This window comes from Melanerpes formicivorus, unplaced genomic scaffold, assembly GCF_026170545.1.
Source record: "Melanerpes formicivorus ecotype bairdi unplaced genomic scaffold, bMelFor1.0.p_v2 SCAF_22, whole genome shotgun sequence".
NCBI classification, from domain to species: domain Eukaryota; kingdom Metazoa; phylum Chordata; class Aves; order Piciformes; family Picidae; genus Melanerpes; species Melanerpes formicivorus.
The window spans coordinates 6,159,344-6,185,724 of record NW_027142374.1 but is presented as its reverse complement, the minus strand read 5'-3'; the positions used below and the strand labels follow the sequence as shown (position 1 = coordinate 6,185,724).

The 26,381-nt window shown below is 41.8% G+C and overlaps 1 protein-coding gene across 2 annotated transcripts in view; it reads left to right on the top strand.

Moving 5' to 3' along the window:
• The window catches only part of ABCB7 (ATP binding cassette subfamily B member 7), a 42,622-nt gene that overhangs the window by 13,298 nt on the left and 2,943 nt on the right, over positions 1-26,381 (top strand). The window contains exons 4-15 of one of the 2 annotated variants that reach the window (XM_068151980.1): positions 3,097-3,216; positions 11,051-11,183; positions 11,615-11,883; positions 13,154-13,242; positions 13,325-13,412; positions 13,860-14,034; positions 15,378-15,535; positions 16,063-16,226; positions 16,398-16,527; positions 16,997-17,168; positions 19,387-19,490; positions 21,073-21,180. In XM_068151980.1, coding sequence (XP_068008081.1) covers positions 3,097-3,216; positions 11,051-11,183; positions 11,615-11,883; positions 13,154-13,242; positions 13,325-13,412; positions 13,860-14,034; positions 15,378-15,535; positions 16,063-16,226; positions 16,398-16,527; positions 16,997-17,168; positions 19,387-19,490; positions 21,073-21,180 — 1,710 coding nt within the window. The remainder of the gene's footprint in view (positions 1-3,096; positions 3,217-11,050; positions 11,184-11,614; positions 11,884-13,153; positions 13,243-13,324; positions 13,413-13,859; positions 14,035-15,377; positions 15,536-16,062; positions 16,227-16,397; positions 16,528-16,996; positions 17,169-19,386; positions 19,491-21,072; positions 21,181-26,381) is intronic. The other variant, XM_068151981.1, reaches the window with a different exon arrangement.

Genomic DNA, 26,381 nt, shown 5'->3' with positions numbered 1-26,381 from the left:
GGTATTTCATGAGCTTCAGAGGTGGAGTGAGAAATGGGCTGGGACTGCAATTGAGTGCTGCAAAGGGAGGTATACGCAAGGGAGGAAGCAAGCTGTCAGTGGTTTGGAGAATAACCTCAAGCAGATGTAAGACAGCTTGTGCTAGCACAATACAGAGGATGTTACTGCTTTGTGAGTGAGGACACAGGGAGCCAGAACTAGGTCTTTTTTTCTTCATCAGCAATGACAGCTTAAATGCAAGTCAAACTACCATTTTCTTCCATCATGCTTCTGATAGCTCATCATCCTGGCATAGGCTTTATCCATAAAGTCAGGGTCAGCCCAGTGAATGCTTTGCAATGCTCAATGTGAAGAGGAATGATGACTTTCTTTTCCCCCCCTCTTTTAAAAGGTTCAGATCCTGGATGGGATGGGTGAAGTGGGGACAGGAAGATGGTCAATGCTCACTCCTTTACAAACACTCTTCAGTATGCGGTAGTGTGTTTTAAGAACATGCTGCATTCAAAAAGTAGAAAAGGCTTTTCCTCTTTCCTCCCTGTTATATTAGATCTATACTACTTTTCTCTCCATTCCTGTCATTCCTGTAGAAATAGGCCTTGGAAGAAAATGTAAAACCGTACTGCCACTTAAAAGGAGGTGAAATAAATGCATCTCTTAACCTTTTTATATACCAGAGAGAATCAAAAAGGGCCTGAATCCATGAAGTAGATTGCTCATTTTAATTCTTAATGTTGCCACTTGCATATTTAAACTGGTTTCAACTCATGTTTCCGTACAACAGTAACATTTATTTCATGGTAAACTTTGATGTAATATGTGTGCATTTTGCATCTCCTTTGATATTTCTTCTTGTTCCTTTGCAAGGCCTTTGGCAAATGGCTGGCTGCCTTCTGCCTTTTTTTCTGAACACAGTTACTTCTGTCACTGTTCAGAGCCATGAAGAAACGGAAATAGACTCCTTGTTTGCAGCCAGTGTATTTTGTTCTTTTTTTAACTGTTTTTTTCTGTGCAAGGTCTGACTAGCCAATAGCAACCTGTAATTAGAATGCTCTGGTTGCACCGGTACCTTTTGTACTAATGCGATACCTTTACTTGTTTTTTTAACTCCCTTTTAACCTGTAAGTGGTGATCAAAGATACTTTCCAAATGTTTGAACTGCTATTTATGCATATCCTTGGCTCAAAGAGAAAGATTCATGTGTATGCTGCAGCAGGTACCTCCATCTCCTGAATGGGTGGGACACAACACAAACAGTTGTGTATTCTCTTTGCTTACAAATCTTCCATACATCCATTTTTAACAGTTGTTTGTCATGTGCTTGCACTGTATAATCCTCCAGTACATGGGCAGTTGTTGACAAAATGCAGTATCTCTTACCTTTTGGTTTTCTTTGAAGCTATGACTAGAGACACTGAGTTGAATTTTGTGGTGCTTTTAAGAGCTTACATTTACAGGATTGGCTTCCCTGGTTGCCTCAGCAGTCTGACCTTAACAGAGAATTTCTATTTTAATTTGTTTTATCCTCAAAGTCAAGGAGGGAGTATTTAAAGTGCAAAATCTAGTGAGGAAAGCATTAAAATATATTGTAAAACTCCTCATTTCTATTGACTTCTGTAATGAAAAGTCATCTTTAAATTGTGTGGACTAACTTTTTTTTTTGTCTCCCTCCCCCTCTTGACTACAAAATAGTGCCTGAAATGGAGAGATTAGCTGCTGTTTGCTGCCCTCCCTTCAGCTTTAGATAACCTTTCTGTCTTTCAAGTTCACCTCAGGGTAGCCAAGGCAGAAAAATGAGTTGTTGATACTTGTGCTGTTATTCTCTATTGGGTAGTATAGTTAGGTTTCAGAGAATATATTTAGGAGTTTGGTGGAATAGGTCTGAAGTGTAAGTGATACAGATGTCTATCCCCCTGTAAAATAACCTATATTTCTGTGAAAAATACAACCACCAAAAACCCCACACCTCCTCCAAGTAAAATGCAAATTAAAATCTATATATGAAACCCCCCCCCCCCAATAAAATACCCAGAACCCCAGATCAACGCCCCTAATATTTCTCAAGAGGACTCATTCATTGAATTGTGGTCATCAGAGTGAAATTTGAGGTTTGGAGAGGAAATTTGAAGAAGTATTTGAGGGAGTCATTAGAGTTTGACATAATTAGTGGAGCCTATATGTGGCCATGCACATCTGTTTTGTGAAGCCTGGTTACCCAAATTCAGGGCCCATTCTGTTAAATAAAGTGGTGATATTAATGGCCTTAGCACAGCTTCCAGAAAGTTTTATTGCTGATAGTCATAACATTACTCAGCACCCATTGAGAGACTCTGCTATGGGGTCCTGACAACACACCCTCAAAGAGATGTGCAGAATGAGAGTATTTTTCAGCTCTCTGCAAAGGTTAGGGCGAAAAAGCTGTGACAGTGGTTGTTGGAAATGCTTACATTTGTAGTAGTACAACCAAATTATCTAGACAGAAAGTTATATTCAGTTCTAAGTGTGTGTATATATAGAGATACATACACACCTATATGCACACTTATGTATGTGTGTATATATGTACACTAAATTCTGTTGTGACTCACTGAATGTTCTCCAAACTACTTAAATTTATTGCAGGCCTTTCAGACTTCCTTCTTGCCTCATTTTCTTTTTTCTTACTTCATTAATTATTTTTTACCTTTTCCCTCCTGTTGTTTCCATATGGTGTTAAAACAGCTTCCAAAGATGAAATCCCCAGCCCTTGAGAAGATAAAAAAGGAGGGTCAGTGTATTTGTTGTGTGGAACATTTCAGCTCTGGTGAATTGTGGCAGTCTCTGTATTCCACTTAGAGCTAGCTGTACTTGCACTCGTGAGGCCATGTGAAAGAAGAGCAATTCATCTGTTTTACCAGTGTATTGTGGGTATAAACCTCAAAACTTACCACTTGAAATTTTAACATGCAGCCCTAGTCTCAAACATTGTCAAGTGTCTGTTGCCTAGCTAATAAAATACAGAAGTGATCACAATGTATAAAATTCCTTCTTGTTAATACTGTTATTTTACCCCCTGGGGTCTCTTCATAATGTGATGTTTTTGTCTGCTTTTTCCAATAGCTGAAAGAGATAGATGCCAAAAAGATTATCAGAGCAATGTTGTCATACGTGTGGCCCAAAGACAGACCAGACCTGCGAGCCAGAGTAGCCATATCTCTGGGGTTCTTAGCAGGTGCAAAGGTAAGAGCAGATGTTTCATTGTATGTGATAGTTCCTACAGGGGATAATTTTACTTTTTATCATTTAAGGGCTTTTGCAATCTTAAGATGTCTGTTTGCTGTGTGAGGAGCATATAGGAATAGAAATAACAACTTGGGAATTTTACTGGGATGTATATGCATGTGATGTGTGTGTGCCTGGTTCAGGAGGTGATGATCATAGAATTGTTTTGGTTGGAAAAGACCTTTAAGGTCATCAAACCAGTATTTACCTACCAAGTCTGGTGTGAAACCATGAACCTCATCTCTGTGTTTTTTAAACACTTCCAGGGATGGGGCTCCCTGAGGAGCCTGATCCAGTGTTTGAGAACCCTTAGAATGAAGAAGTTTCTTCTGATATCCAACCTAAACCTCCCCTGTGCAACTTGGAGCCATTTCCTCTTGTCCTGTCACTTGTTACTTGGGAGAAGAGATGAACCCTGCCCTTGCTACAGCCTTCTTTCAGGGAGTTGTAGAGAGAGAGAAGGTCTTCCCTCAGCCTCCTTTGCTCCAGGCTAAACAACCCCAGTTCCCTCAGCTGCTCCTCATAAGACCTCTTCTCTGGACCCATCATCATGACTACCATTATGATGACCAGAATCTTTATTTCACAGAATAGTAAGGGTTGGAGGGGACCTCTGGGGCAATTTCTGTTGCTCACATCAGTATAGTCCAGGATTTTCCTTTGCCAATTAGTCATTAACATCCTACTTTAGGGGAAATGTGAGTTGAAGGCTGCTTACAGATCTTCTCCTTGCGTGGTGCTGTATCTGCCAAAAGAAGATTTCTTCAAACTTCTGCACCCATTCTCAACTCTGAGCTCAAGCAGTGTGGTTGATACCTACTCACAACTCTTGCTGTGCTATGGAAAAGGAGATTTGAGCTCCAGTCTTTCCTTGGTATTTCTCTGTGAGATGGCAGTGGAATTTCTGTTGTTTCAGGGACTGCTCCGGTGTCCTGATGTGAAAGAAGCTCTATAACTGATTTTTTTTACATTCAACTGTGCTTTCATTCAAATGATTTTTCCTGTAGTCTTTTGATTGTGAAATGGAGTGCTGCTCTTACCTTTGCTTCGTGGCGTGAAAGGACCTCTTATACTCTTGCTTTCCGTAGATTAATTGAGGACATCATTCACATTTTGTTCAAACCTTGTAGGAGTAGTTCAGAAGAGCAAATATTAACTTTGTGCCCAAAAAAATTGCTTTTGAAAGAAAAGAAATATTCAAATGGAAGATACTGAGGAGTAAATTTCACTTAGACATAAGGCTCAACTGGATTGCTTCGGAGTATGGCAATTTCTACCAAACATAAAGCTAATGTTAGTATCATGCTGGGATGAGCTAAAGCAGGTACCACTTAGCAATGAGTTTAGCACTTCAGTTAGTTGTACTAGCAACTTGCTAGCATTAAGCAGCACTGCCATGTTATGAAAAAGGGAGAAGCAGCACATTTCACCTGTGTAGGTGTTAAGTGTACTTGGAGAAGAAATGTTCTCATGTCTTCAAGCTGAAGGGGAAAGGCCAATCTTTCTCATGAGCAGTCTGTCAGGTGCTAGCTGGTACTGCTGGTCAGGACATTGTTGATAATGCAGGTAATGATATACAGAATATGACATGTCTCTACAAGTAAACTTTTTAGATGCCTGTGCAAAATAGAGCAGTGCTTTCCATTAGACTTAACTACCTGGGAAACCATCTGCTCAAAATGCAGGTGCCAGGAGCATTTTGTCTTGCATACTCTGCAGTTGTTCTTGCCATAATATTTAACTGATTATCAGCTTGGCTTGTTGAGCTTTTCTGCTGTATACTTAAGAACACCTCATTTACCAGCTGGATATGAAAATTATCTAACTCAGTTCTTTTTAAAGCCTCTTCTTAGTAATATTTATAATATTCTGAAGGCAATTTTGAAGTAAGTTTGAAGTGTTTGGTTGTTTGTACTTTTTTTTCTCTTTTTCTCTTCTGCACTACCCTCACTTTGCTGGTTCAGAGGGTTGTATGAATAGGATGGAGCCTGTGAATCCAGAATCTAATCCTACATATGGCAACATTGTACTTTGCTTCTAGGAAATCTGTTAATGTTTCCAGCAGCTTTCTAGGGTGTAATGTAAACACAATTAATGGCCAGGGTGTCTGACTCTTGGAAGGAGCTCTGTTTGGTGTAATAGAGAGGAGGGAGAGGTTTTCCCGGATCAAAATCAGACACTTAGTTGCTTTTTGAGGAAGCCCCTGGTTGTTTGGATCTCTTAAGTGTTCTCCTAAATTTCATACTTCAGATTCTGCACAAGGCAGCCTGGAAGCCCTGATGTCCAGAGGAGATTCCCATCAGCAGAGCAGAAAACCTGTTGAGCTTTGCCCAGGTTTTAGGATATGCCTGTTAAAGCAGAAGTGTTTTGTGAGTGTGTTTGTTTGGACACACAAGGATTTCATTGGGAAAACACACAACAAGTTCTCTACAGAATATATGACTGACTGGGGTGAAAAAATTCACCCATGTCTTCTAGCTACCCTTTGCTAATGTTATTTTTGTGCTCTGTGTGTTGTAACAAAGTTGTGTTAGAACTCAAACCTCTCTAATAACTGCAGTTGCAGAAGTTAACCCTCATCACCTGAGCTCTGTCCTCACTTCCTTTGTGGGGTAAATTTTCTTCTTTCCCTCCTATTAAATATGCATGTAGTTATTGTGGCACGACTGACAATGCAGTAGCTTCTTACAGAGCTGTAGTACTTGTGTCGTATCTTTGAGCCTTGAACATCTGTTTTTCTTCCAGAGCAAACAAAAGGTCACTTTGTCCTCAGGAAAATGAAATACAAATTAGTTTACCTGTAGCTTGCCTAGCCCATGTATAATCCTGTGCAGTTTCCTCATTATCCCTTTTGGAACTCTTTTGTTCTGACTGCTTGTGAGGTTAATTACAATGTACTCTATGGACCACACAAGCAGTTTGTTCAAGTTTCTCTGCTGTGTAGTTGTGTCAGCACATGAATGCTGGTATGTCTTTTCTCCTTACTGCAGTCTTGGCCTCGTTTCTTTGTGTGCTATGAACTTGTCTGCATCTGAAGGATTTAAATCCTCATTATGGATTTTGTTTAAAGGCTGCTTGTTTGTAGGGGTTTCACATGGGGAGCTGTATGTTCATGATGCCTGCTACTAGTCACCTTCCCCTATAAGAAATGCTTTTGTAAGCCTTTTCATAGAATCGTTTTGGCCAATTTCTTCTGAGTTTGGCAAAAGTGTTTGGTGAGGTTTTATACCTCTCTGTTATAAAAAATCCAAATGGTGATTCTCTGAGACAGAGGCTGCAGGATGGCTTCAGTTTTAGTCTAAGAATACTCCAGAGGAATCATAGTGGAGAGGTAGGTTATGAAATCCTCAGCCACAAGAAAAAAATGAGGAGTTTATACCCACTTTGATTTGGCTTCCCAACAAAACACAAAAACCCTGGAGAGCATAGCTCCTTGTCCTGCTGCTTGAGAAATAATTTGTCTCTTTAAATCTTCTGGTTCAGTAAAATTCATTTCCAAAACAAAAGCCAGCTTGTGTGCAGCTACTGAGGAGCCTGCAGTTACAATCTGTCTTGACTGCTTTTGTGGGGCCCAGTTGACTGTCATTGAACAAATTATTGTGATTTTTGGTTCCTTTTTGTCTACATATAACCACTGGTAGTATTGTTAGCCTTCAAAGTGAGCTGTTTGTCTGGCTTTTATGACTAGGAGCTGACAGGATGGAGTCTGCTCTCAGGCTAGTGAGGTATGGTTTTTTTTTTCCTTTGGAAGATTTGTTGTATTGTGACAAGCTTTAAATTTTTACCTTAAATATTTATAGCTTACCTAGGTGTGTGTGATCTGAAAGATGCAACAGGAAGACAGGTGAGACGACTACAGAAAGCATTAACTCTGTTTTCAGACACAGATTAGTCTGCTCAGGTTCTGTGTATCTGCTTTTTCTTTTTCCACATTCCCTCTCCCATTTTTTGTGTTCTCTGCTGGGGTAGGTGTAGTAAAACCTTCTTTTCTATTTCTTACCTTTTTTACTCTGTGGCACAAGAGGAAAAAGTCCTTGAGCTTCTGAGAAGCTGGGTTAAACACATCAGTATGACAAAGTTCACTTGTCACCTCTGTCAGCCTTTAATGGTTGCTGGCCTCTTGATCACAGACCAAGCACATGAGCCAGAGAAATCTTTCAGGCTGTGCATTTCTACTGACTGCTAAATCTCTCAAGTTTGGGGAGAAGAAATTATTTGGCTGAGGAGGCAAGACACAAGTGCTGTATAGCAGATTTTGTCTGCACACAAAGATAATGTTACCTGTGTGATCAGTTAAGTATCTGCCCATGGGCTTGATGTTTCAGCCCTTTGTGGACTGGTGGAGTTAAATAATTACAATAAACGTTTAGAAATTGTTACCCTTTTGTGAAGTTTCAGGTGAAAAGTGTTTTCAGTTTGTTTTTTTGTCACACTGGGGGAATGTACATTTCAGCTCCTCTTTCAGTTCAAAAGGCATGGAGCCAGATGCTTCTTTCCTCTTTGGAACCACACTTTTATAGTTTCTTTAGCAGCCTTGCCTCCGCGAGGGATGGAGCTTTCTGTTTATATTGCCACAAACAGAGTTGTTGGATGTGTACATTTCTATTAGTCCAGATGTAAATTTAGTCTTCTTCATGTCAGTGTTTCTCCTTGAATTACTGACAGAAGAGGAGTTCACTGCAGACCAGTTTTATCTGGTCAGGGCTCAGCCTGACAGTAATTCATCATCTTTATTAAACAAGAAATACTGGGAAGAGTGAAGTGGCAGGTAAGCCTGTTTGCCTTAAAAGTGTGTAGCCCCCGAAGGGAATAGAGATGATGATGTGTTATCATCTTAAAACAGTGCAGTCATGTTTAAAGAAGAAAATTATTTGTGTGATGCATTTGCAGTGTAATGTGCTGTTAAATGTGGGCAGTTGAGTTGGGATGGCTTCATGGGTTCTGTATTTACTTGCAAATGAACTGGCCAAGGACAAGCTCTCAATTTGAAATTACAAATTGAAGATGTACAAATTCATATTTAAAAGGATGTTTTTAGTGGGAGTCGTTAGCAAGTTTTCAGAAAGAGGAGGGAGAATATAGATATATATTGCATAAGGCATGGAGGCTTCTCACAGCCTACCTAGGTGTGCTTAAAGCTTTTTGGTCTGTGCCAACAAATCAGGGCTGCAGGTAGCTGTGAGTTTTGGTACAGGGCTGAAACTCTGTTTCCATTAATGTGAACGTGATCTCATTGCCTTAAATCAAGTGGGGAAAGGGCTGTTTCTAATAATGGCTTCTCATCTCTCTTGCTATAAACTTTGTCAGATTAACTTTCTTTAGGAAATGACTGGAAAGCAGACTGTCTTGATTGATAATGAAATGCAATCCTTGCTGCCTTGTTCTTATTCAGGCTTTAACCCTCCAGGAGTCAGAGCAACTATAACCTGAGACAAGGCTTTAAATTTCATTTAAAACTCTATTGGGTAGAATTATATTGACGTAGAAGAAGAAATTTCTGCAAACTTGTAGGCTCTTACCAGTTAAATTAATTGCAAGTGGGGAGCTGCAGTTTAAAGAATACATCCCTTTTCTTTAAATGGACTTTAAAATATCTCTGTAGTTATATTTCTAAACTACCTGTGGTGTGGCATAGTCTGCTGAAGAGTGGAATCCCTGCAGAGGGATTTGTGAGAATCTGCAGCAAATGGAGATGATCTGCATTACAGTGCTTTTTATTTTCCATCGAGTAGCCTCTCGCAGGAAAACCTGCCCTTTGTCCTGTTGGTCATCACTGTAACTCACATGGCAGTATATTTACAGAACCCCAGCGTGGTGAGGCTTGGAAGGGACCTCTGAGTCCAGCCCTCCTGCTATTATTCTTAATTATAAAGAACAAAATGCCACCCAAAACTTGAATTTCTCTAACATGGAAGGGAGAGTGGGAGTTCTTGATTATGCTGGAGAAGGGAGAGGGTGACCTTAGTTTTATCTTGTTAACTTACAGTTTTTTCAACGGGCTTTCAGCTCTGCCAGACATCCCTAAGTACAATTGAGATCTAAATGGCTACACAAACAATTTGGTGCAGGGAGCTGAAATACCTTTGTCAATCTGTTCCAGTTTTTTTGTTTCTTCACATGTAACATAATTTGTCATCTACCCATGACTTTTTTTCTCCAGATATTGAGAAAAAAAGAAAAGGAAAACCACAATAAAACAACTTTAGGCAAAGTCAGCTGACTGAAGTATTTTTAACATCTGCTGTGATTATAAGATTGTAGAGCTTATTTTCACAGAAGCAATTTGAATTAATGAATTCTATTAATTATGTGAAGTTTGACAGTAAATACTTACTGGTATGAATGAGTGATGTTGCAAGTGAGCATAAAAAAGATTTAAGAATTTTTACTTTCTCTAAGATTTTTCAGTATTTTCTCATGCTAGAATTGTGCAAATTAAACATGCTAAAGTTGCTCCATTTACATCAAGAGCTGCCTTGCTTTTTGCATGTAGAGGTGACTCCATGGTTAGAGGAGATGCATTTGGGTTTTGATGCTCTTATACATACATCCAGTGATGTGTTAGGTTGTGGATATGACTTTAATACCTTTGTAGTGTCTTGTCAGCTGTATGGAAAGGCTCTTGTGTTGCTGTGCCAAGTGTTGGGGTTTATGTAGACATTAAGTTACTGTTTCTAGGGATGTTGCAAATGGAAAGCATCATTTAAATATGAATGTACTAACAGGGAAGACAAAGGATGGATTAACTTCTTTGGCTTCACTAGAGCTTTGATTTAATACATCCCAACTGACTCAGTGTTACCATTGTCATAGACTTACAGAAAGCTTTAGGTTGGAAGAGATCTTTAAAGATTGTCTAGTCCAACCCTTTGCAGTCAGCAGGGACATCTGTAACTAGAGCAGGTAGCTCAGAGACCCTTTGGAATGGTCCCAGGGATGGATCATCTACCACATCTCTGGGCAATCTGCTCCTTACCTCTCTCAGTCCAAAAAAAAAAAAATCTTCCTTCCTCCAGTCTGAATCTCCCTCTTTTAGGTTAAACCGTTACCCCCTGTCCTGTCACAACAGCTCGTGCTCAAAGGTCTCTCCCCTTCTAGCTTATCAGCTACCTGTCCTGTCAGTCCTGAAAGGCCACCAGAAGGTCTCCCCAGAGCCTTCTCTTCTCCAGGCTGAACAACCCCAACTGTGTCAGCCTGGCCTCACAGCAGAGGGCTTCCAGCCTTCCCATCATTGCTGTGGCCTCCTCCGGCCCTGCTCCAACAGGTCCATGTCTGTGCTGTGCTGAGGACTCCAGACCTGGCCCCAGCACTGCAGGTGAGGTCTCAGCAGAGAGGAGCAGAGGGGCAGAAGCCCCTCCCTTGACTTAAGCAGATGACTTCTATTTCTTTTGTAGCAGTAGCTCTTCCTACTAAGTATTGCCAGTATCACCCAGAGCAAGCCACTGTAACATCATTTGGCAGCATTGAGAGTGTGCATCGTGTGTAATCTTCCTGGTCTTGCCATTGCTGTGCTGCGTGCTCAGCCTCAGTTTAAGTGCCTTTGCAGCATACAATTTGTTCAGGATAGAAACTGATATTTAAAAGGAGCCTGTGAGAGACAGAAACTAACCCTGCAGTCCCAGGGGTAAAGACTTAATAGTATGGGGAATATCATGCTGGAAATCAAAAGAGCCATCCCACCTGCACTGAGTGGTTCAGAATTAATGTAACAGGAGAGAATTTCAGGAAAGAACAGGCATGCTACTTAAATGTTTTAATGCATATGAACTAACTGGTGTGCTCCTGCTTTTAGGCCATGAATATATTGGTCCCCTTCATGTTTAAATATGCAGTAGACAACCTCAACCAAATATCTGGAAACATTCTGAATCTGGAGGCTGCACCAAATACAGTGGCAACAGTGGCAACTGCTGTTCTTGTTGGCTGTAAGTGGCATTCCCAAATCTGTTGGCGAGGGTTGATGTTCTGCTGTAAGGTGGTGGGGTGGCGGAGTTCTGACCCAAGCATCTAGGATGGTTATTTCATAGTCACTTCTGTGTTATGTCTGTCTCTAATGTTCTGTGACCTTGCTTGTGGTATTCCAATTAAAAAATGAAATCATACTTACAGAAATGATTCTTGATTATAATTCCCCTCCTTTCTTAGAACCAGCTGCAAAAGAAACTGATTTAGAATGTCTGCACAATGGTTTAGAAATGAAAAATAGCAGAAAGGTTTGGACCAATTAAGTATAGATTACCTTTGACTAAAAAGGTTGAAAATATATAAAGAATGAGTCTAGTGTAATTTCATGCATGAAGGGAAGTTGGAGATCTAATTATTTTCATTTTGTAAACTTCTTCATCTTTCTTTTCAGATGGTATCTCAAGAGCTGGGGCAGCATTATTTAATGAAGCTAGAAATGCAGTATTTGGCAAAGTAGCTCAAAATTCCATCAGAAGGATAGCAAAGAATGTTTTCCTGCACCTTCATAACCTGGATTTGGCCTTCCATCTAAGTAGACAAACTGGAGCTCTGTCAAAAACCATTGACAGAGGAACGAGAGGCATCAGTTTTGTTCTTAGTGCTTTAGTATTTAATCTGGGGCCAACGATGTTTGAAGTGGCTCTGGTCAGTGGCATTCTGGTAAGTGTTGCTTGTTTGTGGGTTGGAATTTAGGAATAACCCATTGATTTTTCTTTTACCAAAGTCTACTGAGTGTTAATAATTGATTTTACAGGGTGTTTGTGAAAGCAGCCACTGTAAAGGAGAGCAGGCCATAATTTTCATATATTAGTTACTTGAAATTGGCTCACTTGAAATTATTTTCACATTTAACTCCTGTCTTCAGACAGTGGTATTTATGTGAATAGGTTTCAGTATTTTTCTTCAGATTTGTTGTAAAAGCAAAGAGAGCAGTGAAGTAAACTCTGCACACAAGTGTCAAATATATCTGGATAAATACTTAGGAAGCAAAGAATAGATGCCTGGGAATGCTCTGTCTTAGTGTGTTGAGGGTAGAGAAGGGAGTGATGATTTGCTCTCTTCTCAATACTGGTGGTCAATCCTTATCCAGAACTTAAAAGGGAAAATTACCTTTTGGAACATGGCTTCTCCTTTTTTGTAGGTTTTAAGATTAGTAAGCTCAATTTTAAACTTTTGTTTATAATTTATAAATGATTTTGTACCTTTTGTTTGTTTGTAAGTTATAAATCCCACTTCACTGTCTTTGAAATCAGGATCTTTGGACCTTTTCATTCTAAAATCTAAATCTAGATTATGTGGCTTAGTCTAAATTAGAAGCAAAACCCTTGTTCTTTTTTGTTTGGTTGGTTGGGGTTTTTTAGAAGGAATTAATCAAATTTGAATGTAACAAAATGAATTCAAACCCCTGTTGGGTTAAATTTTACAGCCTTTGGAAGCCGCAGATCAAGCTGGCTGTCAGCCAGTCTGCCTTGATGGTTTAATTCTTCTCATGCCTTTTCTCTCCTGATGCACCCTGAAGTAGAGCAAATGCCTCATAAATTGTTTTGCAAGGCCACTTTTTTCCTCTTCTGCAGTCTTGAGCTTTCTTTCCAAATCCACCAAAAATGCATACAAATCAGTATTTGTTTGTGGTGACAGCACAAACATCAGCACCATTTATGTTTTATAATGGAAAAAAATCATTCTGCAGCATTCAGACACACACCTGCTCTTGGTTATCTTCTCCAGCCTTTGTATCTGCGCCCTTCTTCTTGCTCCTTCCTTTTTGAATTTGTACCCACATTCAGCCTTAAGCTGTTCAGAGCAGGGAGTGTGTTGGGAGAGACCTTCACAGTTCTAGGTTTAGACTAAGTTGTTACAATTTCGAGGCAACAGTGAGGTTTTGAAAATTACTCTGACTCCTTTTTTTCTCCTGTTTTCAATATTCCAGTATTACAAATGCGGTGCAGAGTTTGCTTTAGTAACCCTGGGCACTCTGGGAGCCTATGCAGCATTCACGATAGGGGTCACACAGTGGAGGTAAGGATGCCCTGGGATTGCTCAGGGTGTGTAGTGTTGCCTCAGCCTCAAGTCTTGACTGTGTGAAACCTTCATTTTACAGGACTAAGTTTCGGATAGAAATGAACAAAGCAGATAATGATGCGGGTAACGCTGCGATTGACTCCCTACTGAATTATGAGACTGTGAAGGTAAGACCAATCTTTACTGCTAGGCTCTTTGTCTTACTTCTGTCAGCCTAAGGAAGGTGAGTCATAAGATTCATCTTTAGAGGGCTATGTATGTGGAGTGATAGCATGTTCTTAAAACTTTGTTCATTGAAGAGTACTACATAGACTGTTTTGTCTTTGTAGTACCTAGTGGCAGCTGGTGTTTAATTTTGACATTAATCAGGTAGAAGTCCTGCAAGACCAGATACCCAGTGTAGGGATCTCCAGTGTCTCCTTTCCCAGTGCAGAGTCTGCTGGTGTTTGCTCATGTTTTTTGTTTCACACATTAATCTTTTCTCTTTAGCTGTTAGACCCACAACCCCTCCTCAGCACTTCTGTCTGTGCATGGAGTATGTTAATAGTGAGTTTTATAACTGGATAAATACACAGTCCAGTATGTGACAGTTACTATTTTTGTGTATATCTTAGTATTTCAACAATGAAAAATACGAAGCCCAACGGTATGATGAATTCTTGAGGATATATGAAAATGCTTCCCTGAAGACTATCTCTACTTTAGCTCTCCTGAACTTTGGACAGAGCGCTATCTTTAGCGTTGGCTTAACAGCCATCATGGTGCTTGCCAGTCAAGGCATTGTCGCAGGTAACTCATCTGTCTATAAGCTAAAAATGACTCTCATTTACCTTAATTACAGATAATAGAAGTGTTAATTAACTTAGAGTTCATGTGAGTTCATGTTGAGAGTTTGGGATATTTCTGTTTCTGGGAGTATTATTAATTCTGTCACATGCATACAACAGTGTCTAGCGTGATTTTATTAGAAACACTTTATATGTTTAGCAGTTAGAAAAAGATCCTAAGGAAATGTAACTCTGGGAAGTTTCTGTTGAAGGATTATCAAAGACACTTCTGTAAATACAAATATTTCCCTAGACTTTCTACAAAGACCCTTTCTTTTCACCCCTCTTCCCTCCCTTGTTGGCACGGTGCAGAACTTCTCCCCAGTGGTTTATTTTACTACCAGTATTCCTCACAGTCCTTAGATTAATAAGGCCATATTATTAAAATTTGGGTTGAATCTCTGTTTGTCTAGTTTGCTCCATGAAGTGAAGCCTGAGTGTTTCAGAAAACACTGTAGAGGCATGGGGTTGAGGCTTAGCAAAACAATGTGATTTTAGAGTAAAACAATGATGTTTTAAACACTGTTAGTATCAGATGAGTTTAAAGTGTAGACCTTTATATTTTGCATCTGCTTTGCTCTTTTGTTATGAGATGCTCTGACAGGGAAGAGTTAAACTGTGAGTGGATAAGTCAGGAGGTGCAGTTTATGGCTGTTCTTAAGAACATTTAGGATAGCCTTTAAGCAGGATGATAGAAATATGACTTTAAATCATCTTTGTGGATCTGCTTCAGCTGAACTGACCTGGTGCTTACCTTTAACTTGTGTTATCCTGAGTGTTCCCTTGATCAGCCTATTTGATGTTAAGCTGCCCAGAGGTTCTCACTGTGTGTTTTGGCAGCTCTGCTGTACATGGCACGAGAGGCCTCTCTTCCCATGACAAATTCCATGGTTTGGATTTGTCTGTCATTGTGTTTAAGATTGTCCTTCCTGATTCTTGCTTTCATGTGTTAGTTCTCCTCCTTCAAACTGATTTGGACCCCATCAATGTTTCTTTCTGTGGAACTGGCAACTTTACAACCTAATGTTTTCTGTGACTTTCCTGATCTGTTGCTTGTCTTATTTTCCAGGTGCTGTTACATCTTTTAAGAGTAACCCACACAAATACTGCCATTTATTTCAGGCACCTTCCTGTATAAAATCTGATCTTCTGGGAATGTGTTTTGTTTACTGTTTAAACAGCTGGGTTTAGAAATGGGATAAAAGCAACTAAATTTGATTGATTGTTATTTTTAAACCTTTTGGTGCTCCCTAAGAAGACAACCCTTCAAGTCTCCTTATTCTCTCACATTGCTTTTGTCTTAAGGCAGCCTTTCTGTTGGAGATCTAGTAATGGTGAATGGATTGTTGTTCCAGCTTTCTCTTCCCCTCAACTTCCTGGGAACAGTGTACAGAGAGACAAGACAAGCACTTATAGATATGAATACCTTGTTCACACTTCTCAGTGTAGATACCAAAATTAAAGTAAGTAGTAGCTTATTTTCCTAAAGTATCTGGGTGTTTGATAGGGCTGTTTCCTGGCAATGCCACCATTTCACTCTGCTTTTAGTTTCTCTTCAAGAAAGAGATGTTGTTGCAAGGATGCTGTTCTGCCTCCTCTCTAAGTGCAGCTTGTGCAACGGCAGCTGCTTTATTTCTTGCAGAACCTTTTAGTGACAGCAGAAGTAGCTTCACAGAAGCTGTTTGTATTGAGATTGTTTTATTTAAGTATTCATGCCATGTGCTGGAATTTTATTAGCAATTAATGATGCAGAATTTATTACTGCAAAAGAAGTTATGAAGCAGTGTTTACAGGAGGAGTTTTTACCTTCTGTGAGGGAAAGGAAGAACAAACCTATTCCGTTTCTGTGGTGGGCTATAATTATTTTCAACATATCCAAGCTGCAGTGTCTGTTTGCCTTTTTCTGAGCTAGGAAATAGACTGTTCAGCTTGTTGAACTGCTTGAGATACCTTCTGGGCAGCAGATAAAGTGGTACTCTTCTTTTAACAGGACAAAGAGCTGGCTCCACCCCTGCAGATCACACCACAGACTGCTTCCATCGCCTTTGATAATGTGCATTTTGAATACCTTGAGGGGCAGAAAGTTCTTGCTGGAGTGTCTTTTGAAGTCCCTGCAGGAAAAAAAGTGGCCATTGTAGGAGGTAGTGGGTCAGGGTGGGTAAATGGACTAAATACACCAATCAATGATGCAGAATTCTGTTTCTTAAAAGCGTTTCTTCTTGTGTTTTGCTTGTCATCTTTTTTGTTTGTGGCATCAGTTCTGTTTGGAGATTGTAAATGGCAAACCAGCAGTGTAACACAAGCTTCAATTCTTTTATGTTTCAGGAAAAGCACAATTGTGAGATTGTTATTTCGTTTCTATGAACCTCAGAAAGGAAATATTTATGTTGCTGGACAGAACATACAAGATGTCAGTTTGGAAAGTCTGAGAAAGGCCATAGGAGTTGTACCTCAGGTAGACCATGTTTCTTTCTCCCCAAACAGTCCATCATAACAGTGGTTCCCTGTATTTTGACCCTGTGCTTTAATGGAGGCAAATCCTTTCAAGTGGTGTTGTCTCATTCCTCCGGAAGTCGCCATGCTTCTTGCCCCCTCAGGAAATAGGATGGTTTTGTGTGCATCGTCACATAGATCCCATTTTTGAAGCATCTTTAAGGCTCTTCATGAGAAACTGCCTCCAGCTTTAAGTGATTTAGCTTTGTAGTTGATTGCCACCCATAATGAGTTAGCAAAGTGGTTAAAATATCTGTGACATGTACTTAGGACACAAAATGTATCAGTCCCAGTTCTGGCAAATTTCCCCAAATACTTTTACCTTCAGGCTTTATAGAAAAATATGAACTATTCTGTACTGATTTCTTTCATGAACTGGGAACAGTTTTTAAACCCTTGTTCAGGGTCATCTAACCTCTCTATACCTGTAGGATGCTGTTCTCTTCCACAACACTATCTATTACAACCTGCTCTATGGCAATATTGGTGCCACTCCAGAAGAGGTGCATGCGGTGGCAAAGCTGGCAGGGATCCATGAGGCTATTCTCCGAATGCCAAATGGTTACAACACTCAAGTTGGGGAACGAGGACTCAAGCTCTCGGGTAGGTCCTGAAGCAGACACAGGTTGCTAGAGTGGGTCCAGAGAAGGGCAGCAAAGCTGATGAAGGGTCTGGAGAACAGGTCTTGTGGGGAGCAGCTGAGGTCACTAGGTTTGTTCAGCCTCAAGAAAAGGAGGCTGAAGGGAGACCTTCTGGCTCTCTAACTCCCTGAAAGGAGGTTAGAAACAGGTGGGTGTTGGTCTCTTCTCCCAAGTGGCAAGTGACAGGATGAGAGGTAGTGGCCTCAAGGTGTACCAGGGGAGGTTTAGATTAGACATTAGGAAAAAAAATCTGGTCTTGGTGATTGATTCATTAAGTAAATAAAAGTTATTTTGACTTTTTCAAGTAGAGTCCTCTTCAGTGTTTTCTAATTGCTGGGAGGTAGCAGCCCCAAACTCCTGATTTTGTAAACAAAACAATTAACCTGCTGCTGTCCTGAAGATGGATGGGGAAGAACATGAAGCAATGTGTCAATATGTTACAAAAGTAAGGGAGGACCTTGGATTTTGTTATTGCAGTGTATCTTTCAGACAGGGATACTGTCAAGCTGTGAGTTTTGAACGTGCTATAAAGAAGAGAGAGAGATAAAGAGTGTGTATTAAAATAGACTGAGCAAATTGTACAGTTCTAATTGCCACCGAGTTCTGCCAAAGACAGTTGAAAATGTGAACTGCAGCATGATTATCAGCCTTTTAAATGGTTTATTAAAGCGTGTTCTCTCCTGATAGGAATGGAACATTAACAAGGATATAGTGGTATTAAATGGAATGTTTTGAAGTCTTGAATAAAACAAAGGAGGACAAGGGCACAAACGTGAAGTGTTTGTGTTGCATGCCAAATGTTTAGCAGATTTTAAGTTCCCAGATGCACCTGTTTTCTTGTCTGTGAAAGTTGTCTTCAGTTATTCTGGAGTAAATGTTGGCTGTAAGAATTCTGAAGGAAGGAAACAAGCCTGAAACTGGGATGCATTAGGAAACAGTGGGCAGTAGATTGCATAATGAAGGTGGTTTGTAGTATGAGGGCAGTGGTGGAGTCACCATCCCTGGTGCATGTGGATCTGGTGCTTAGGGACATGGTTTAATGGTGACCCTGAAGTGCCGGATGATCTCGACAGTCTCTTCCACCCAAAGATACTCTGATTCTTTAATGAAATCTGCTGCTTAGAACTGTTGGGAAGCTGAGGGAAGACCTCATCACTCTCTACAGCTACCTCAAAGGAGGCTGGAGTGAAGTGGGAGCTGGTCTCTTCACATGCAGCAATTGACAGGACAAGAGAAAATGGTCTCTAATTGAGCCAAGGGCTTGGTTCAGGTTGGGTATTAGGAAAAATTGCTTCCCAGAAGGGGTTCTCAGGCACTGGAACAGGCTGTCTAGGGAGGTGATGGAGTCAGCATCCCTGGAGATATTTAAAAGATGTGTGGATGTGGTACTGAGGGGTGTGGTTTAGTGGCAGTAGCTTAGCAATAGCAAGGGAATTGTGAGTTCTAGGTGAGTGACTGGGCCTGATGATCCCAAAGCTCTCTTCCAACCTCAACAGTTCTATGGTTCTATGATTCTATGACACATTAAATCTGGGCCATTATGGAGTGGGAAGATTAATTTCAAGGAGAGACCTGAAGGAAAAAATGTGTGTGCAAGGTGTGTGAAATTCAATACAGCAGCGTGGGCAGAGCAGCGTTTATTTGTGAGAGAAACCAGGATGGATGTGTGTGGAGCTACTGCTCGGGGTACAGCTTACACCGGGTGAATAAGCTTGTGCTCCCTGGTGTGCTATATACTGCACATTGTCCTTAGTTACCTGTATGAGGCTCCTGCCTCGTAGCATCTACAGAATAATTCTCTGTCCTTTTCAAAAAGGATGACTAGTCTTCAATCAGGAGCAGGAAGTCGTGTGATACCTGATGTAACATGTGCAGACTTTTATCGGTAACAGCTATGGGGGATATTAAAAAGCAAAAAGAGCCAACCCCCAAAGCAATCAGAATCACAGAATGGTTTGGGTCGGAAGGGACCTCAAAGATCATCCAGTTCCATCCCTTATGGCATGGACAGGGACTCCTTCCACTATACCAGGTTGGTCAAGGCCTGAACAAGTCCAGGGAGGGTGCATCCACAGCTTCCCAGGGCAACCTGTTCCAATGTCATGTCTGCTGTTGGATTTTGAATAGCATGATTGTAATGTCATCTTTTTTATTTCTTTCTTTCCTCCCCACCTGTTCAGGAGGAGAAAAGCAAAGAGTTGCAATTGCTAGAGCAATGTTAAAGGAGCCACTTATTTTTCTCTACGATGAAGCCACATCATCTTTAGATTCAATTACAGAAGAGGTAATAAAAAAATAATCTAAACCTTAAGTGGTGTAATGATGTCTGATTCTGATGCTTTTCTCTTCTTTTCACCTGGTTGCTTTCATGGTTTCTTGGTGTCATTGTTCAGAGATCCTATGTCTAAGTCTCTGGTCCTAAAGGCCAGAACAGAGGTACTGAGGCTGTTCACTGTCAGACAAAGTGAAGAACACCAACTCTGTCCCTGGGTGTATTTCCTCTTTTGCAGTCTTGATGTCCTGTTCACCATTAAACCTTCTCTTGAAGCTATTTATGTACCTCATGTGGCCATGAAGTGTGGACATTTCCAACCACTTTGAAAGGCTTTAGATGACATCTAGCACTCACTAAAAATGTCTTATAAATAATGGTGACATCATGCAGAACAGAAAACCTCTTGATGACTGTGCAGCATCTTTTGTGGATGCAAATCGGGGAGGTGTAACCTGCAGTAATTTGTATTCCTTTCACAGGAGGGCTGTGGAACATCAGTGTGTTGTGACATTGATGTCATGACACTACCACAGTAACTGCATCAGGCTGCATAACCACATCATTGCTTAAACACTCAACTCTCAACAGCAGCAGTAATTTCACAAACATAGCTTGAGCTATGTTTGTGTTCACTTATGCAGATTATCGAGCAAATTTATTGACCTGTGATCACTAAATTACTTTCATTTTCCAGACACAAAGAAATACAAGTCCAAACTGCACAGCTCTACAGTGCAGCATTCAACTGTAGCCCAGCTCCTCATTGGGCCAGAAATGTTTGTAACACCCAGTTCTGCAGAACTCAACTTGGATTCTTTCTCTCTTTTGCTTTGCTGCATTTATTGCAAGAACCCTAAGCAAAGCTGAAAGGTTTAGAGCAGAGCTGCTTCTGAAAGGCAGGCAAATTAATTTGAGTCCTTTGCACAAAAGTATCTCTGGTAATTGAGATGCTGTCTGACACAGGCTGCTCAGGGGAAGGACAGCACTACACTGTGCTTCTTGTGGCCAGGGCACAACGTCCCATTTAGCGCTGCTAGGATCTGAGTTTGCTTTGGGAAGATGGAATACAGAAATGGAAAAGAAGAGAGTAAGAGAAGAAGAAAGAAAGAGAAGAAGGGAAGGAAGGAAGAAAGGAAGACAATAAAGCTAACTTGCATGATTGCTTTAACTCCATGCTCCACACTGGCATGCTGTTGAGAGGGATTCTTTTTCTTTCACTTCCAGTAATTGGGAAGTTTGAGGATGATTTGTAAATCTCATGTCTTTACTGCTAGTGTAGCATGGTGATGTGGGGAAGTTTGGCCTGAAATCAAGGCACACTTCTCTCTCTGTGTTCCCTGAGCTATCTGTTTTCTATGAATATGAGGTTGTTTGGTTTTTTTGCAGCTTGAGGACCTCATCAGAACCTGCTTTTGATTATTCTGGGTTTTTTCTGTCCCTGCTTGTAGCTGTATCTCATTGTGCAGCTAGAGCAGTGCTGGAGATGCTTTTCAAAACTGATTTACAGTAATTTGCCTGCTTCCAGACAGCATTTTTACTTTTCAGACCACCCAGGAGTGTCTAAGAGTTTCTCTCTCTCTTAATCCTGCAGAACATCCTCAGTGCCATGAGGGCCATGGTGAAGCACCGGACATCAGTTTTCATTGCTCACAGGCTGTCCACAGTAGTTGATGCAGATGAAATCATTGTGCTGGATAAGGTGAGGTCATCACCTGGTGATGTGTAATTTTCACATCATGTCAGTGTCTGGTTTAGACTCTGTGTGTCCATTTTCAAGTATTACACTCCCACCAAGCTCCTGGAAGGTCTTTCTTTGGAAATGAACAACCTTAGAAAGTTCTAGGCCAAGCTTTGCTCTTTGTGTTGCTCTTCTTTGCAGTTTATCAGTTGCAGAAACCTGGGATGTGAGACTCTCTTGTGTGTTGTGTTTTTACTTCACTTGCATATTTCACAAAGGGTTTGGACATTGTCTTCCACAATATCCTCACAGGGAAGCTTAGGAAGCATGGGTTGGATGAGTGAACAGTGAGTTGAATTGAGAACTGGCTGAAGGACAGAGCTCAGAGGGTTATGATCAGCATGCGGGGTCTAGTTGGAGTCCTGCATTTCACAGTGTTCTTCAGGGGTCAGTACTGGGTCCAGTCTAGTTCAACATATGGGCAGGTGCTGGTGGGCAAGTTCACCATGAGCCAGCAATGTGCCCTCGTAGACAAGAAGGCCGATGGTCTCCTGAGGTGCATTCAGAAGAGTGTGACTATCGGATTGAGGGAGGGTCTTCTCTCCCTCTACTCTGCCCTGGGGAGGGCACATCTGAAGTACTGGGTTCATTTCTGGGCTCCCCAGTTTGAAAGAGACAGGGAACTATTAGAGAGAGTCCAGTGGACTCTGTGAGGAGGAAAGGCTAAGAGACCTGGGGCCACTGAGCCTGCAGAAGAGCAGCCTGAGAGGGAATCTGATCATTGCTCAGCAAGAGCTAAAGGGTAGGAGCAAAAGGATGGGGCCAGACTCTTCAGTGGAGTCCCATGATAGAACAAGGGGCAATTGGCACAAAGTGGAACACAGGAGCTTCATCTGAACAGGAGGAGAAAATTCTTTGGTGTGATGGTGCTGGAGTCCTGGAACAGGCTGCCCAGAGAGGTTGTGGAGTCTCCTCTAGAGAGATTTCAAACCCACCTGGACATTGTGATCATGGGCAACCTGCTGTGGATGTCCCTGCTTCAGCAGGGGGGTTGGACTGCATGAGCTCCAGAGGTCTTTTCCAAGCCCACCATGCTGGGGCTCAGGGATTCATTTAATTCTGTGTTCTTGATCTGGATTATGACAGATTTCAGTCATTACACTGGCTTCATGTTGCATGTGTTTTGTATCATCAGCTCCATGTTTCTGTCAGATCAGGTTTCCTCGTGTGTTCCCCAATTTTTGTCTTGCTCTCAGTGCTTAGTGAGTCTCTGTTTTTCACATACATCCATTGTTTATTTTTCTTTCAATGGAAAGAGAGAGGACAGTGTGTTCTGTTTCCCTGCAGATAAAACTGTTGTAGGATTGTTCACTCTAATTATGTGATAAATCTGGGCACTGTTCTCTATTGTACCTGGAGAATATTGTACCTGATTATTCTCTTTCTGTGGGCTTCTAAGGGGGGAAAAAAAGTTTCAACATTTGATTTACTAATATCACTATTTGGCTGTTATCTTACATTCAGTCTCTCCTAAGTCCATTTTCTTCTCTATTACCCCTGTCTGGCTATAAATTTAAAATAAACATGTCCTTATTATACCTTCATAGGTTTTTAACTGATAATGCTGAAAATCTAATGCTCTAATCTGCTGATAATAGATGTTAAATTTATCTCTGCATTCATTTTTTTCAGTTGCTATTTATATGCTTGTGATCATAGGTGTATTTAGTGACTAAAATATGCATATCTGAAAGAAAATACATTATTCCTACAGTATGTTAAAGATTTCATGGGGAATCAGAACAAAATCTCCTGAAATGGTGACATTCAGAACTATTTTTGGTATACAAGTTTTAACTTCGTATGGAGGGCAACAAAGGTGGTGAAGGGTCTGGAGAACAGGTCTAATGAGGAGCAGTGGAGGGAACTGGGGCTGTTTAGTCTGGAGAAGAGGAGGCTGAGGGGAGACTTCATTGTTCTCCACAACTCTGACAGGAGGTTGGAGTGAGGTGGGGTTGGTCTCTTTTCCCTAGCATCAGGTGACAGAAGGAGAGGAAATGGCCTGAAATTGTGCCAGGGGAGGTTTAGGTTGGATATTAGGAAAAATGTCTTGACTGGAAAAGTGGTCAGGCATTGGAACAGGCTGCCCAGGGAGGTGGTGGAGTCACTGTCCCTGAAGGTGTTCAAGAAATGTGTGGACATGGCACCTGGGCACCTGGTTTAATGGCCCTGATGGTGTTGGGTTGAAGGTTGGACTTGATCTTGGAGGTCTCTTCCAACTCACTAAGTGAAGCAGTGGAATAAACCATCCCTGCTGCTCTGTGGAGTTTTGATTTGCTTTTGATCAGCTTGTCCTTTCAGCTTTGGCTGCAGAACCACTTCCTAAGGTGTATCCTTTCTGTAACTCCATGGTAAAACATCTTGCAAGTGTTTTGTGGGTTTTTTTTATAGTGTTACAAGACAATCTGCAACTTTTTATTTTCAAGGCAAGATTTCACAGCTTGCTAAGAGCATGTTTTGTGTTAGGGTGTAACTGTTAAATTGCAAATAAAAGTACAACCTGAAGCTGTAAACCAGGCAGGGCTCTCGCTTCCCTGAGTGGTGGTGATGGAACAAAGATTGTGAATGAGCAAGGCAGGGTGGTGCAGCGCTTGGGGTGCCTGACTGCTTTGTGAGGCATTCTTTGCTCAGCAGAAAGATGCCTCTTGTTGTCCCAGCTTGGTTGATCAGCACTGTCCTAGAACCAGATGAACAGGACTGAGGAGTAGAGATGAGGTGATTGTGACTGGTTTTGCTTAGCAGTGGACACAGAGTATCATAATTCCAGCATCTGCATCTTTGCCTAGGCAAAATCAGAATAATCCCTGAGTGAGTAAACTAATATTGAATTAATTATATTGATCTTCACACTGTGAAGCTAAACAGAGCAGTTACATTTTGATGAGCATTCAAGAGTTATTAAAAAAAACCCAACTGAACAAGAAGCCATAGTTCAAAAGCCTGGTGTCAAGGGTTGAGGATGGGCTGATGACCAAGTGAGTGTCAGAGGCTTCCCATGAACCCCTCTGCTCTCCAACAGGAGGAGAAGGGGAAGAAGGGAGACTGATGGGCTGAGCTGGGATGGAAAGAAGAACATTCCCATGAAGTTGAGACAGAGACACAAACCAACATGGAACCCAACCCCTGATAGCAATGGTGTCACCATTGGCACCACTGATGCTGGGGGCAGGCACTGGGCAAGTCCCAGACTGGAATCAGCAGCAGATGTGAACTAGATTCAGGAGCTGGATCTTGGAACTGGATTCAGGAACACGGGGATCAGAATGGAAGGCAGAAGGGAGAGAGTCCTCCTTGAGCACTGGTCAGTGAAGAAGAGGCTTGATCCTAGTGACACTTAGCTTTCCCTGAAGATGCCATCCGTGAGATGGAATCCCTATTGGGTCAGTTGAAGGGCACCTGCAAGTGCAACCATTAACTTCCTACACTCCAAGGTGGGGCACAAGATATGATAGTACCCTCAGTGTGCCCAGAAGCAAAGCCAAGCCAGAGCCTTTCTACAGCCCAGCCCTTGGCAGGAACTCTCCCCATGAGCTGCTCACTGCTAGAAGTAGCCCCGGGCTGTGTAAACCTGCCCTGAACTTCAGAAAATGCCTCACTGAGCAGAGCCTGAGCTGGGAAATCCAAACATTGAACAGAATTAGTTCTGCTCTAGCTCAGACCAGGACGCCTAGTCTCTGCTGCTCCAAAATCTAACCACTGAAAAGTCTAAGTAAATTCTGCAGTGGTGTTGGTCAAGTGTCTGTTTGTTCAGATTCCACCAGCATGACTGGTAATGGAAGTGACAAGACCCATTTTTTTTCCCAGCATGTTCATCAGCAGCTGTCACAAGGAGGTAGATTTAATTGTAGATCAGAATTTAGAGCTAATATAAAATCCATGTAGTTGTCCATCTAACACTGTCTTTTCCCAAAAGACAGAAGATCTGCAGGATGAATATATTATGATGATTTGGTGTCCATGAATGTAGAAGTGTATCTCAGAGTGAAGGGATGAGTCTGGATTTTTTAATCATACAGTCACAGAGTGGCTTGGGGTGGGAGGAACCTTTAAGGCTCATTTAGGCCAATGCCCTGCAGTCGGCAGGGACATCTGCAACTAGAGCAGGTTGTTCAGAGTGACAAACAACCTGACCTGGAATGGTTCCAGGGACAGAGCATCTACCACATCTCTGGGCAACCTGGGACAGGGTCTCACTACCCTCAGTATAAGAAAATTTTCCCCATCTCTCCAGTCTAAACCTCCCTCTCTTAGTTCAAACCATCACCCCTTGTCCTGCCACAACAGGTTCTGCTCAAAAGTCTGTCCCTAGCTTTCTGAATGGTCCCTTAAAGTCCTGGAAGGCCACCAGAAGGTCTCCCTGGAGCCTTGTCTTCTCCAGGCTGAACAACCGAAACTCTCAGCCTGGCCCCCTCCATACCTGCTCAAACCAGGTTAATGTCCTTCTTGTGCTAAGAGCTGTAGCACACATCTAGTACAAATCTCTCTGTGCTCTTTTCTTTTAGCTCCTTAGTGTCAGTGAGTTTGTTGCCAAGCAAAGCCAAACACATTTGGTTGGTATGCTGCTGCTACTTTTGCACTAGTTGTTTAACATCTTGCTCCTCATCTTGCTTCAACATCTTTGTGGGGGACATGGACAGTGGCATTGAGTGCACCCTCAGCAAGTTTGCTGATGACACCAAGCTGTGTGGTGCAGCAGACACACTGGAGGGAAGGGAGGCCATCCAGAGGGACCTTGACAGGCTGGAGAGGTGGGCACAGGCCAACCTCATGAAGTTCAATAAGAGCAAGTGCAGGGTCCTGCATCTGGGTCGAGGCAATCCCAGGCACAAATACAGGCTGGGCAGTGACTGGCTGGAAAGTAGCCCTGAGGAGAGAGACTTGGGGGTGCTGGTGGACAAAAAGCTCAACATGAGCTCTCAATGTGCACTTGCAGCCCGCAAAGCCAATCAGATCCTGGGCTGCATCAGGAGAAGTGTGGCCAGCAGGTCGAGGGAGGTGATCCTCCCCCTCTACTCAGCCCTGGTGAGACCCCACCTGGAGTACTGTGTCCAGTTCTGGAGCCCCTATTACAAGAGGGATGTGGAGGTGCTGGAACGTGTCCAGAGAAGGGCCAGGAGGATGATCAGAGGGCTGGAGCACCTCTCCTATGAGGACAGACTGAA